This window comes from Drosophila obscura, unplaced genomic scaffold (assembly GCF_018151105.1).
Source record: "Drosophila obscura isolate BZ-5 IFL unplaced genomic scaffold, ASM1815110v1 contig_4, whole genome shotgun sequence".
Lineage (NCBI taxonomy): Eukaryota > Metazoa > Arthropoda > Insecta > Diptera > Drosophilidae > Drosophila > Drosophila obscura.
Window position 1 is genome coordinate 4,505,907 of NW_024542828.1, and position 14,568 is coordinate 4,520,474.

Consider the following 14,568-nt stretch of genomic DNA (forward strand, 5'->3'; position numbering starts at 1 on the left):
GAACCTGAAACCGGGAAGAGGAACAGCAAAAAAAAAAGAGTGGTCGAAAGGCTCGGTTCGAAGGACTAATACAAATAAATGTGAGTGTCAATTGAAATAGAAAACCGCGTGCCACGCAATCGAGGTGTCAAAGCGACGGCGACGGCGATGCCGAGGAGACCGGCAAAAGTGCGGCGGCTTTTGGTGTTGGCCAAACGCAACACAACAAAAAAAAAATAGAAAGAAACAGCAGCAGGAGTAAAAAACAAAATAAAACTAAAAAAGAATGTGTTGCATAGCGCATGGGGGAGTTGGCCACTGTGTGATAGGCTCTCACATACATATGTGGCGCGGAGTGTGTGTTTGTGTGTGTGTGTGCGTTTTTGTATGTGTGTGTGGGTGTGAGCCGCTGAGCGTTAGCACTCTTGTTGTTTTAGTTGCTTTTGTGGAGGTTCATAGTTGACCATCCTCTTGGATGGGAGACCAACTACCCACCCATTCAACTCTCTCTCTGTTTTCTGTCCCATACTTTCTCGCTCTTTCTTTCTCTATCTGTGCCCTCGCACTCACACACTCTGCACATCGTGAAGCTGCAGCCATGACTAGTTAGTAGGTGGGCTAGGAAAAAATGCAAACAGAGACAGGCAGACAGACGGACAGACAGACACAGACGCACACACGCAGCTGCTGATGAAGATGACCAGAGCCATGGACATGGCTGTGGACATGGACGGAAGTCCTCTCTAACCAACATTGCCAGCCATACAGCCAGCAATAGGAAGGCGACGGCCTGTCCCCCCACACACCCCGCCATCCACGAGCGTCCGTAGTTTGGGTTTCCAGCACGCAGCAAAAATGAACAAACACAAAAAAAAAAAGGAGGAGAACCAAAGAAAAATTTCGAAAAGAAAAAAATGGAACAGCGCAGCAGCAGCTTTCTCTTTCTCTCTCTGCCTCGCACACACACAGAGACACTGTGGCGTTTTTCTCCTTCCCCCTGCACTCCTTTTTGAAGCTCCAAAACAGCGAAAACGTAAAAAAATTTCTAGAGGAAAAAAATCAAAACAAATTTTTTAACCCCTTCACAGGGAGCAGCAGAAGCAGCAGCATCATCAGAGCAGAGACGTCGACTTGGGGCAGAGCCAAAGGGGAAGGATGGTTGGGTGGCACGGACGGGGAGGTTGTGGCTGCTGGACAGGGGGCAAGGCAGCAAGGCAGCTTCTATGCAAAATAAAAAAGTGCAAAAAATTAGGCGGAAAACGTTGAAAAATTCTCTTTTTTTGGTTTTTTGCTTTGGTTTTTTTTGCAATTGCACGTCCAGACTTTAACAGAAACTCAAACCCCAAAGCGCGTTGGGAACATTGTAGCAACCTTTGCAGGGATCTACGCCCCCACACTCCTAAGACATGCCCTGCTCTGCCCTCACCTTGGTTTTGCATTGGGTTGGTGTTTTTTTTTTTTTACACTCTTTTGTGCATTTTATTTTTTATTTAACTTCTCTTGCCTTCACATCTTTTTAGTCATGTTGCCACTGTCTGCTTCTATTGATTTTTTTCGCATTTTAGAACTGAATTTTTTGTTGTTTCGTGTTCAAATGTTTGACCATCCGCACTTGTGTTTCATCTTTTGTTTTTTTTGTTTTGTTTTTGTTTTTGTCGCTAAACTGCTGCGTCCTGCTCCGGCTTCTGGGCGCTGAGGTTAGCAATAGGTCCTTGCTGATTTTGTTGTCACACAAAAATTGTGTTCAACTTTGCTGCAATTACTTTAAAAAATTGAAGTTGCTTGCGGTTTTGGCGGTTCTCTTTTTCGCTTCCCCGCTTCGCTTCTTTTTTCTGGTCTAACTCCATTCCCGATTCGTCCTGCCTTTGTTCTGAGTGTTCAGAGTCCTGCCGTGACTCTGGCCCCATTATTCAGCTACAACAGCTACAACCACCAGTCTGGACTTGGACTCGCATCTAGTCAGAGTTTTTGGGAGTTCATGTGACTGGCTTTCATTTCGTTTCGCATTTCGCATTTCACTTTTTTTGTTTGCCATCACATTGACGGGTCTCTTTGTTCGCCCTAATTGAAGCATAAGTATTAATTGCAAAGCTTTATTTGAAAACGTGCCGTGGTTAAGGGTATACTCTTTTGGTTTTGGATGTTCTGAATAATTGAAGTATATTGGAAACAGAAATTGTTTGATAAAAAGTTAATTTTAGTGCTTCAAACTCCGCTGTAAAACTGTGGTTTATATAACATAATGGTTTTCTTCCATAATAAATGTTCTTGCTAAGAACCCGGCTAACCAAATCCAATTTCTTACAAGTCAAGTCTTGGGACAGGGCAACAAAATTAAGTGCAATTGCTTTCAAAATTAATTAGTGAGCTTTACTGCCAACTTCGCTTGCTCCGCCGCTTCTCTCTCCTGGCTAACTAATTTCGCTAATGCAAGTGACAACAACAGCAAAAAATATCTTGATTGTTGAACCAACAGAAAGAGAGAGAAGCAGCGAGAATGATATAGAAAGAGAGAGAGAGAGAAAGAGTGAGTAAGAGGGCATGAGGCCATTGTTCAACTTTAAAAATTAATTAACTATCCTTTAAGAATCATGCGGGTGTAGCAAAGTTTTTAAATGGTTTTTCCCAGAGACTTTGCTAACGAGTCAATTGAATGGGACACAAGAGAGTGAGAAGGAGCTAGAGAAAGAGCGAGGGAGAGAGAGTAAGGGAGAGGAAGATATTAAGTCAGAAAGAGAGAGAAAACGAGGCTAGTGAAGGTAAACCTTTCTGCCTGGACACGTCGTTGTCCTTGGAGACAATCAATCTCCATTCAAAACAATAATTTCGCTGCTGCTTCCATTACAAAAAAAATGTGGAAAAACTGACAAAAAACTCGCCGAAGCACAATGAAAAGCAAAAGGGAAAAAAGGAAAAAATAAGATGAAAACAAAAACAAAGAAAGGGAAAAACTCTACAAAAACAATGTTTAACGCGTTGCGCAAAGAAAAACTTGTTTACATCTTGAAAAACGCAGAAAAAATTCTATAAAAAAAAAGAGAAGTACGACCCCAACCCTGTTTCTCCCCCCCGGTGGCACGCGAGCAGAGAGCGCGACGCGTTCAAGGAGATTTTGTGGCAGGAGCAGAAGGCAAAAACAGAGCAGAGAAAAAACTGCGAAGGAGACGGTGTGCGAGCGGCTAGGAGGAGGGGAAGGAGACTGCGTGCTGCTCAAAAGGATTTTTTTCAGCGTCGCGTCTGCTGTGGCAGGGGTAGGCGGATGGCGGATGGCGGAAGGTCTAGTAGAATGGGCCAGGATGCTTTGGCTTAGCTTCGGGTACGGTTTTGGGCATGTAGCAACAGACAGCAAATGGTTTGAGTTCCGGCCGGCCAGTTGTTGGCCTGAAGTTTTGTCGAGTGAAAGTGCAGCCCCAAAAGGGAGAGGAAGTGGGTGGCTTGGCAGGCAGGGTCTTTGCCACGACAGCGTAACGAATCGCTATAGATGAGCTGCTGAAATTACTGGCAAAAAAAAAGGGTTCCGAGTCTCCAGTCCATGGGAATGGAATGATGGAATGAGTTCGGTAATGAGTTGACCTGAAGCTGGGCTTTCCACTTCGCAGAGGGTTAAGGTCGTTGTCTTTTTCAACTGAACTTTGCACAACTTTTCAGCTGAAGTTGAAGTTGTTGGATACAACGTCTGATAAGATCCCACAGCAACGTAATAAAGTGTTCAACCAAAAATAGTTGATAAAAATCTCTAAGACATATCAAATTAATCTTAAATCCAGTTAGCAATGGCGCGTTTTTTTTTGCATGCATCACTTATTTAATTCAGTTAGCAAGAGAAGTCCGCTTGCATCTTAATTATGGAGATACTGTGGAGGGTAAGTCCCCTTCATTGGACTCCGGCCAGCGAGTGGAAACTGCAAGTGCCAACTGCAGAGGGAAGTAGCAAACTTTTTCTTACTTTTCGCCCTCATTCGCTTCTTAACTACCAAAAGTTTGTCCTTGCAAAAAGAAAAAAAGAGGGCGAAAAATCACAGAACAAACTTTGGCGACAAGTCGAAAGTTGCTGGAATTAACAAGTGCCACGCCTACAAGGACTACGAGAACTGCCATTATACTCACATCCACATTGCCGTTCCACATGTAGTGCATGCCCACGGCTGCGGTGGGATCATGGTGCGTCTGGCCCGTCATATGCTCGGCCATCACGGCGCTCATCCAGTGGACCAGTCCCTGGGTGGGATTCTGGCCCTGGACACCGCCGATCGGCATATTGGCAGCGGCAGCAGCAGCAGCGGCGGCAGCGGCCACAGAAGCGGCCCTCGAATTTGGACTGGAAACGGAGCCGGAGTGATGCTCCTGGCTTTTGCACGTGGCGGCTGCCGATGTGGCGCTGGCGGTGGTGGTGTTGGTGGCCGACTCTGGTGGGGACTTTACGGCGCTGCCAAAGTTCGGACGCGTCTGTGATGCGGGTTGGGTCTGATTCAAATTAATTGCGGACACTGAAGTCGCTTGGGTGGCGTTGCCTTCGATGGGTGGCGTTGGTGGTGTTGTTGGTACGCCTTCGTTGTTGTTGTTTTGGTTGTTGGATGACCACGAGTAGCTGTTGTTGTTGTTGTTGCTGCTGCTATGGGGTTTCTGCAATGAAAAATTATTCCTTGTTTTAGTGAAAAGGGTTTTTTGTTTTGTGTGTTGGTTAATGTATTGGGCATGAAAAATGAAATTGAATGAATGGAGTTGAACATTTTTGATGATATTATTGTTGGCGGCTAGACCTGCCCTTTTTTACGAAACTTCCTGCAGGGTTACATATCTAATCAGGCTTTTTTGGGATGTAATTTTAATTGCTAGGGGGAGGCGGATACTCGCATAAGTATATGTAAAAGTAGCTCTTAGTGGTGGTTGAAACTCTCTACAGAATACTTGTGTTTGGGTATTGGGTAGTCTTGACCTTTCTGCACGGGAAGCAAACATAAATTGGCTTGTGCAAAGCCGTCAATTATCGCCATTCAAAAAAAAAGAGCAAAGGTTAATGTAGTATTAAGCGTTTAAGGCACTTCAAATTGGTTCCTTAGCATTTTTATACAAATAGAAGATAAGCCCCAGAAACTGGCCAACCCCAATAGCCATACTAACATGCTGTCGTCCAGTGCTCTTCTCAATCACATGCTGCTGCTGCTGCTGTTGTGGCTCCTCCTCCTGGCTAGCATCTCCCTGTGGTTCCTGCGGCTCCTGCTCATACCGCTCCGTCTTTACCTGGGGGCAGCGCTTCGCTGACGCCGATGCGGACTCTGCGGCCGCAACACAAACAGCCGCCGCTGCCGCCGAGGAGAATAACAAATTGCTGGGTAAATGTGAGCGGGGGGCGGCGGACGGAGATGGTGTCGAGCTCGAGGCTGGTATGGGCGATGGTGTTTGGGAGTAGAAGCGGATGGCATCGCATTTCTGCTGCTGCTGCAGAACGGCGCTGGCCAGCAGACTCTTGTAGAATTCGGCGGGCATCAGAAAGGGCGATGGGGATGATGAGGAGGCGCCCATGTAGCTGGTGAGCTCTTGGGTATGGTGCCGCTTCAGATGATCCTTCAGCCTCTCCATGTCCATGTCCATGTTCGGATGGCTCGTATGGTTGTATTTGCTTATGAGTTCGTGCATGACAAACGCCCAAGCGCCCAAATGTAGGCAACAGTTTTTATGTTCCTTTTGTAGTCCTTGCCGTCGATTTCACTTTCAAATGCTGGGCAAAAGCGGACAAATCCGGAACGGGCCAAAATGGCAGCCCCCACGGCTTGCAGCAATTTATCTAACTGAAGCACAGTTTGTTTGATTTTCCCACAAACACACACACACACACACTCACACACATGTGGAGCAAAAGAGTCGGAACAACTTTTCCACCAACAAATTCGATGTCCTTTTATTTTGGTTTAACTTTTATTTTATTTTAGAACGTGAAAAGGGTTGGTATGGGCGGGGTGGGGTGCTATTGCACTTCAAAAACTTTTTGCTACTCGTCGAGATATCCGCTTTACCATTTTTTAGATGCACACAAAATTGAAACAAATGGCAATGATTTGCCACCCAGAAACTTGCCACAAATGACCTTGAAAAAGTTTCTCCTTAGTTTTTTTATTACGATTTTTCTATATGTGTGTGTGTGTGTGGGGTTTCGGTTTGCCTCATGATGGACATGTGTAGAGGAGATCCGTTTTTGTATTATTTTGAATATATTTTGTTAGTCTTATTTGTTGCGGATGTTTTGCTTATTGTTTAGCAAACAATCTCCTGTCCTCTCGCTCTCTGTCTATGATGATTTATTTGTTTGGTTGGGTTCTTTATTTGTCAGTTTGTTGGTTTACTTTTCATTCATGATGGTTTCATTTTGCGGCCGTTTGATGTGTGGCAGCAGCTTAGGTTTTTATATTGGTTGACTGCGATTTGTCACGTGGTGAGTGAGTAAAGTGTGATCCAGTAGGAGGTTTACAATATTTCCCCGAAAATTCTCTTTAAATCTTTTGCAAAATTTAATTCCTGCTTTATCGTTTAAGCTTCGAATTTTTGTACAATTTTAATATCGTTGTTTATATATATATATATATATTTTTATTTATTTATTTTTATTTGTAAATATTGTAGATTTTATTTATTAATATAGAATTTGCACTACGTGATAGGAACTTTGCGTTGCATTTTTGGTTGATTTATAGAATAAAAGTTTACATGGTTATATCTAATATAATTTTTTTTGTTTTGTTTTTTTATGCAGGAACTTCATTTAAGTTTTTAACTGGGGCGGCCACTGCGAATGGAAGATAGAGGATGAGTTTTATGCGCATCACGTATACGCCACCGACACCGACACGGTACGTCCTTCCCGCCGAGACGCTCTAACGGTTTGCATATCACATGCTGTAAGCCGGCTTGTGTTTCGTTCACTTAAAGTATCAGTTAAAGTGTTGGCCCCGGTAAGATGTCCATTTTGTTGCTGGGTTTTTATGTTTCTGTCTCTGTCCCTGTATGTCTCTGTGTGTGTGTCCGTCTGCGTCCGTCTACGTCAGGGGCAGTCAGCAAGCGTGGGATAACTTGCAACAACTGAAAAACCCAACTGGAACTCAAAGTGCAGCAGTAGCAGCAGCAGCAGCAGCTGAAGAGGCATGAAGCTGGGAAGCTGCGGCAAAAGAAAATTGCGAGCGCGCGCGAACCAAATGTATATACAAAGACATACACACACACACACACACACACACCAGCACACACATAGATAATGTGTATGTGTTAACGGCGACTCTTGTGTGTTGTGAATGTTTTGTTGCTGCACCGTAACCTTCCTTCAAGCCAAAGCCTCTCCCTCCTGATATTCCGCTGCTGCTCCTTCCTGCTTTTTGTTGTTTCTGGAGCTTGTTCTCCTTTTTTCTTCCTCCTATTTTATTTTATAATTCTCCCCCTTGGCCCCTTTTTATATGCACGCTGTCCCGTTATAAAGACATACATTTGCAGTTTCAGCGCGGCACTGCAGCATTTTCCTTGTAAGAAGCAAACGAAGAATAAAGGAAACAAAAAAATAGAAAATAAAAGCTGAATTTGCGCGACGCTGAGTGCCGCCAAGGGGAAGGATGGCAGGGCAGGGGCAGGGGCAGGGAAGGATGTAGGTGCTCCTCTAGCCAGGCAGATTGATTTTCTTTTATACGGTTTGCTCATGTTTGTGATTTTTATTATTTTGATTCCTCTCCATTTCCTCTTTTTTTCCGCTCCTGTGAGAGCGTGGATGTGTGTAGGTTCTTTAGGAACTGTAGCTCTATGTGTGCTTCTGTATTCTCAATTCTCTATAGCTGGGCTGCTGACCCTTCTTTTCTATAGATGTGATGGCCGTAGGCGTGGACAACAATAACAGAATGTGCCACATTTCCTTTCACAATTGAGTGACCCCGGAATCTGTTCTATGGTTTCGGGGGTGGGGAGACTTGAAAGGCAGCCAAAGTTCAGTCAGAAGGCAATTTGCTGCCAAGTTATGAAAAATACGAAGGGTGTGCAATAATAAAGCCAGAGAAAATGTTTTATTGAAGGGTTTGGATACCTAAAAGGGTCCTTCATTGATAACACTATACTTTAGATCTTCGTTCTGCATATAACATTATTCTGTGTAACCAAGAAGATTGTTAGCTTACTCTTTCTCTTTAATCTAGTTCACCCCTCCTCTCATCTGCTGTCCCCTAACTTTTCTAGCTGCCAAGCACAACGAAACTAGACATGGAATACCCCTACCATGATACATCTGATATCTCCCCTAGGAATAATTCTCTACCCCATTGGTTCTTAGAAATCTGACACTATTCTCTTTGGAATCCTACTCCTATCCTCCGATTAAAAGCTAAAATCGTTCTTCATCCAGTTGACCCTCATCCACCATCGTACGATAGCCCCTCGTCCTGTCTTGATTAATTACGATAGCAGCCCTGCCTGCACATGTCTGGTGGCGCCATCTACTGTGTAATCGCGGCAGCTGGTGCTGCTGCTGTCAACCGCGATACCGTTAACCAAAGCGAAAAGACGCAGCACGGAGACGCGAACACCGCGACCAATAGATTTGGCCAAACCCCGGCGAACTGAAGACAACGACAGTTGCACTCCCGCCAAAGGCAACAAACTCGGGCTGTGCCACATGCAACAATCGCAGCGTCGGCGTTGACTGCGGCAGAGTCTTGCCAGGAGCAGCGGCACAAGCAGCGAAGCGACAGTGGCAGTGGCAGCGGCAGAGCAGGACAACAAAAAAATAAAAAAAAAAAAAAAAAAAAAAAACAGACAGCGGAAGCGAGCTATTTGGTCCGGTCTCGGGACTCTGGTTGCGGGATCCATGGGCCACGGAGCTACGTTGCTGCAGCTCCAGCTCCAGCGACTTATGGCCATGTTTGTTGTAAGTAGTAGTGGAAGCAGCAGCAGCAGCAGCAGCAGTAGAAGCAGCAGCGAAATGGCGCGCGCGAAAAGGAAACTCAAGAAGTAGAGCTCTGCAGCAGGAGTGGCTAGAGGAAGGGGCAGAGGAGCAGGGGTGACAACCGTAACAAACACACACACACATACATGGACATGGGAATGGACATAAAAAATCCAAGTAAAATTGTATTTTTTCTTGCACATGAAGCACAAAAAACGGCAGCAAACTGAAAGAAATACATTGCAGGCAGCGGCAACGTCGAGCAAAAAACGAAATAATAGCAAAAAGTTGTAAAAGAAAAGCGAAACCGTGTGATGTCCTGGCGCACACATAGAGACACACACACACACACACACATATACATATACATATACAGTTACAGGATACCAGCAGAGGCAACGCCGCGACGACACATCGAAGAAAGGATAAAAACCATTCAGTGTCGCTGCTGCTGCCCACGTCGACGACGCCGTCAACGCCACTGCGCTGCCAGCGTTACAGTTCCGTTCCGCTGTTCAGCGCTATGCTGGCCCCCCCCACCCTGCCGCCCCACACCCCCTTAACAATTCACGAGCGCCAATTTCTTTTCCTTCATTTTGTTTATATTATTTCCCGTTTTTCTTCTCACTATTTTTTTCTGCAAGCATGCAAGCAAGCAACCTTCAGTGTGCTTGGCTGTTGTGTTTGTTCCAGCTTGCTCGGCAATTCCTCTGAATTTTCTACCCTATTTTCTGTTTGCATTTTTTCTCTACTTAAATTGTGATTTGTTTGTGGAGGGGTGAAGAAGAGGGGGAGGCCCAGGCAAATCATTCACGTATTGCCAGGTCAAAACAAGATCAAGATTGGGAAAAGGGTATCCGGATTAAGATAGAATCAATGACTGCCATGATGATATACTATTTTATCCTTTCCAGCAAATCCTTGTTATACAGAGGATATATTTTATGAATTTTCATAAATAGAATTCTGCTTTTAGAATTTTTTGAACTTTTCTGAGAATTTTCATCCGCTAATCGATTGATATTATACGTTTACTGGAAGTGTAAGAGTATCATCTGGGTATCATATCCAACATATATATATCTATCTTTTATCTTTATTGATATCTTTAGTAGATCTTATAATCAGTTGGGTCACTACATCACTTTCACGTGATGGAATTCTCAACTATATCCAAGATTATTATGCTCGTACTGCAAATGCATTTTGCTAAGCCGATTTGCTCAAAAAGGAACTATGACAAACGGCAGGGAGTCTCGAGTCTCTCTGTCTCTCTCTCAACCTTCTGCTGCCACCAAGCTCTGTTGCAGTTGCAATTGCAGAGCTGCTGACGTCGCAGTTGACGCTGCGCGGGCAGTGAGCCAGCGCATGGTGGAAACGGTGGGGCAAAAAAAAAACCGAAACTAAATCCTGTCCAGGAGCGTATGTTTTTATGTGTATGTGTCTGGAGCGCTGTTTTCCTTTTTATGTGCAAGGATTTTCGAGCTGCCCTTTTTACAACCAACACATGCATGCACATACACATACACATACGTAGTGTGTGTAAGTATCCTTGTGCGATGGCTGATAAGAGCAAGGAACGTGCGTCCTTTTTGCATTGCGGGCGAGCTGAAGCTAAAGAAAATGGTCTTGGCCTTTAATACACATGCAGCAGGGGGTCGTGGCGGGGTCTCTGTACAATGAAGATATGGCAAAAGGAATTGCTTTTCGCTGATAATTGAAATGTATGCCAACGGATGTGTGTGTGTCCTGGTGTGGATAAAGATCTGGCCATGAATAGGACATGTAAACGGGAGATGTACTCGTAAAATTAAATGGCTTTGCCTTGCGGGATAAGGTAATTTAATCTAGAGCTTATCTTCTGAATGTTTTCAAAGGATTCGCATCAAAAACCGTAAGAGTTTCAGTTCTCACATTTCATATTCGGAGACTCCACAAGTGGCATGCAACCTCTTGCCATAGCTAAGCTTTGCAAGCACACCACCCCCGCCCTGGCGCACCTTTCATATGGCCACCTGTTGAGGTCCTTTATCCTTTTGCCACTTGACCTCCAAACCATTAGAAGCAAACACTCTTCAAGTGAATGGCCATTAGTTAACGGAAAGCTCTGAAAGCCATATAATTATGGCATATCCTGTGCACGAACCAGGGCGACAAAAACGTATCCTTGGCAAGCCCATAAAAACCCCCCGCCAAAGCTTGAGTGTTTTTCCCCCCCAAAAAGTGCCACTCGAAAGCACTCGCTCGCTCTCTTACACTGCCTTGCCGCTCTTACACTCCCCCATAAGAGAGAGAGAGAGATAGAGAGACAGAGAGCGGTGTGTGTGCTCTTTTATGTGGTCGCTCTTCGTGTTGGGGGCGTGTTTGTTTTCACGTTTTTTTACTCGCTTTCCACTTGCGTCTGTCGTTGTTGTTTTTTTTTTTTGCTCGAGTTTTAAGTGTTATTGGATGATTTTATGGAAATTGATTTGGGGCACGCCCCTTGTTCGGTGTGACTGGTGAGGAAGGGAGGAGGGTTGGGTGCTGCGTGCTGCGTGCAAGTGCAGCAGCTGCTCGAATGGGGTTTTTCTGCGCCTATCCCTAACCCCTTATTTAACATAATAACATTATCTCTACTCGTACTCGTACTCGCACTCGTACTCTGACTTGTACTCACCCGAAAGTTATGCGTATGCTCGACGGGGCAGTCAAGGCTTAGGGAATAATCCTCGACGACGGCTCCCAGGGACGATGCCTCGCCAAAGACCTGCTCGATCTTGATCGATGGACTGGACAGCAGGGGCGTATTGTTGTTGTTGTTGTTATTGTTGGCTCCTCCGTTCGTGGCAACTGTGGCTGCTGCTGCAGCTGCAGCTGCGGCGGCGGCGGCAGCGGCAAAGGTGCCCTCAACGATTAGTGGCTGCTGCGACCCCTCGCCGCCACTCTGACAGGCACCGACGACTCCAACTGTTGGACCAACGTTGCAGGGCGTTGCCGGGGCGCAGGGTGTGCACGGTGTGGGCGTGGCCGGGCCCGGAGCATGTCCATCATGGTAGGGTGTCACCACGAACGAGGGATACGATCGAAACTGATGGTAGTCACTGTGATGGCCGTGGTGGCTGTGCCCGGCTACTGCTCCGTGATGGGTATGGCTATGGGTGTGTGGATGATGCGCCAACTGTGGTCCTTTGTACCAGGTACCATGCATAATCATTTAAGCAAGTTCGATTGGCGGTTGTGTGAAGCGAAGCTCACTTTCCTATTAACTCTTTTGGCCTGCTTGCACTCTGCTCTGCTCTTGGCTCTTCTCTTGGCCTGGCTTGGCTTGACTTGCCTTGGCTTGTATGTAATCAATATTCAATTTAGCTTTCCATTAGGTTTTGGTTTTTGTTTTGGTCTTCAATTGATATACGAGTATTCCGTATTTAAACTCGAATTTTTGCAATCACTTTGCTTGAGAAATTTGCTTGGAAATGGGGCTGAGGAGAAAGTCAATTGGTTAGCCAGTGCAAAGCATTTGGCCCATGAAAAGTTTGGCAATTGAATGAAAAACCCCAAAGGAATACGGTCCTAAAACGATTGTGTAAGCTTAATTGATTATGGCGTTTATTTGATGACTGACTTGGGCTCCATAAACAGACTCTTTCTCAATGGACTTTCCATTTATGTTGATGAAGTCTCTGCCGGTCCAAAACTACACCCAAAAGCCGCCATTAAATACTGCAGTACTGACGAAATGGCCTATCATGGAAATTATCTTATGGAAAATGGAGTAGAGCATATGGCTTAGAGATCTCTGTAAGCAGAAAGGCATTTAACATACTGACAAACTTTTCATACTTTTCATACTTTTCATACAAAGACTGACCCAGCAATCCAAGTTTAGTCCTACAATTTATCTCTGAATTTATCCCCACATTAAGAAAGAATTTTTGATCTTATATTGTTTTCTTTTGCATGGTAAATACTATAATCTGGACTGTAAGGTGTCGCTTTTATCTTTCTTTGTTCTGATTTATCAAATATTGTAATACCCACTACATATTTCCTTTAATCTTTCTCAGTATATTTGCATTGATTAACCATTCGACTTTTTCTTAGTCTGCGCACTTCATTTATTTCTCATAATTACCACTTGTGATGTGGTGGGGAGGGGACACTTCAAATATTTAATATTCATTCACTTGCATTCACTTTATGCGCACTCTGACCCTTGTTCACAGCTGAACACTTTTTAGAACCCGTTTTTTTCGGCTTTCAATGTATTGACTGGCACTTGGGGTCTTGCTACCCTTTTTTTTTTTTGAGGATTATTGCTCCTGACGTGTGGTGATAACAATTTTCAACTTCACTTTACTCGATTTTTAATTGTGATACAGAAACAGCTGCACTCGCGGAATGATGAAAATGCATTGCACTTTGCGACAGAATTCTTCACGGATTCGCGGGGCAAAAAACTTGCACTGGCACTGCCACTGACACTGTCACTGGCGTTGGGACTGAAACAGAAACAGAGCAGAAACAGGGACACTGCAAACAGACACTGGGACTGGGACTGGGGCTGGCACCACGACGAGTAAAACTGCCACTGCAGTCGTCGAAGAGTGCACTTGGATGAAACGCGCGCGCGAAAGTGGCTTGTGGACAGTGGCCAGCAGTTCAGTTCAGTTGAGTTGAGTTGAGTTCAGTTTAGTTCGGGCCAGGTCGGTCGTCCAGGCCGTGGCTTAATTTGGCTTAGCGGCAGGCAGAAGAAGACGGCTGGAAGGCGGCACAGCAGCAGGCACAAAAAGTTGCTGCCAGCTCGCAAGAATTCCGAACTCGAATGCTGAGTGCGGCCACGAAAAAAACATTCAAATGCCTCGCACGGTACGGCTCGCCGCCAAATCGCAGCGACGACGATAGCAGCAGTAGCAGCAGCAGCAGCAATCGGCCCCACAGCTCTCGTTCTCTCTTTCTCTCCAATTCTCTCTGTCCCTCTTTTACCTGCTCTCTTGCCGTGGCAGTCGTGCACTCGCTCTCGCTCTGACGGGTTGAGGGGGGGCCAGCAGCCAGTCTCGCGGCTCAGTCATGGGGCAGCTTTTGGGGCAGACGGCGACGCATGCGCAACAGCTTTTTACTCCTTCAGCACAGCACACAAAAAACTAGTTCTCTCTCTCTTTCTCTGTTGGTCTCTTTCTCTTTTCCTCTCTCGCTCGCCCTTCCTCTCTCTCTCCCTCTCTGTTTGTCTCTCTAAAAAATTGTTTGTGGTTTTTCGTGTGCTTCGTTGCTTGGGTTTTTGTGCTGTGGCTGTGGCAGTGGCAGCAGCAGCAGCAGCGCGTCTCTTGAGCAAACTTTGATTTGATTTTGGCCTTTTTGCTTGAGTGGATTTTCATTTTCTCTTGACTTTGAGCATGAATGAGCATGTTCCGCGCTGTTTTTATGGCTGAATCTTTATGGCAAGGAGGCGTGGGCGTTATAATGACTAAAAATGAAAGTTCAATGCAGGAAAAATTACCACCAAGATCATGAATTACAAAACATACTCATCAAGCAATCGTTGAGTTTGTTTTCCATTTCATTACATTTCATTAATATCTGTGAAATAAAATTATGAGTACTAAATTTTCTGTCGTCTAATTGTCAGCTTTGCCATCTTTTTAATTCAATATGTCTGAAGAGGCGCAGGAGTATCAGCCAACTGCGGAAGGCTCGCAACAGAA

General features: G+C 45.1%; 1 protein-coding gene across 2 annotated transcripts in view; it reads right to left on the minus strand.

Moving 5' to 3' along the window:
- The window catches only part of LOC111072104 (zinc finger protein rotund), a 34,984-nt gene extending 22,669 nt beyond the window's left edge, over positions 1-12,315 (minus strand). Inside the window, exons 1-2 of one of the 2 annotated variants that reach the window (XM_041595013.1) lie at positions 11,547-12,315; positions 4,087-4,602 (exon numbers count right to left, since the gene is read on the minus strand). In XM_041595013.1, coding sequence (XP_041450947.1) covers positions 4,087-4,602; positions 11,547-12,083 — 1,053 coding nt within the window. In that variant the 5' untranslated portion in view covers positions 12,084-12,315. Of the gene's footprint in view, positions 1-4,086; positions 4,622-5,143; positions 5,698-11,546 lie in introns of those variants that run through there. The other variant, XM_041595014.1, reaches the window with a different exon arrangement.
- Between the last annotated feature and the right edge of the window lie 2,253 nt (positions 12,316-14,568).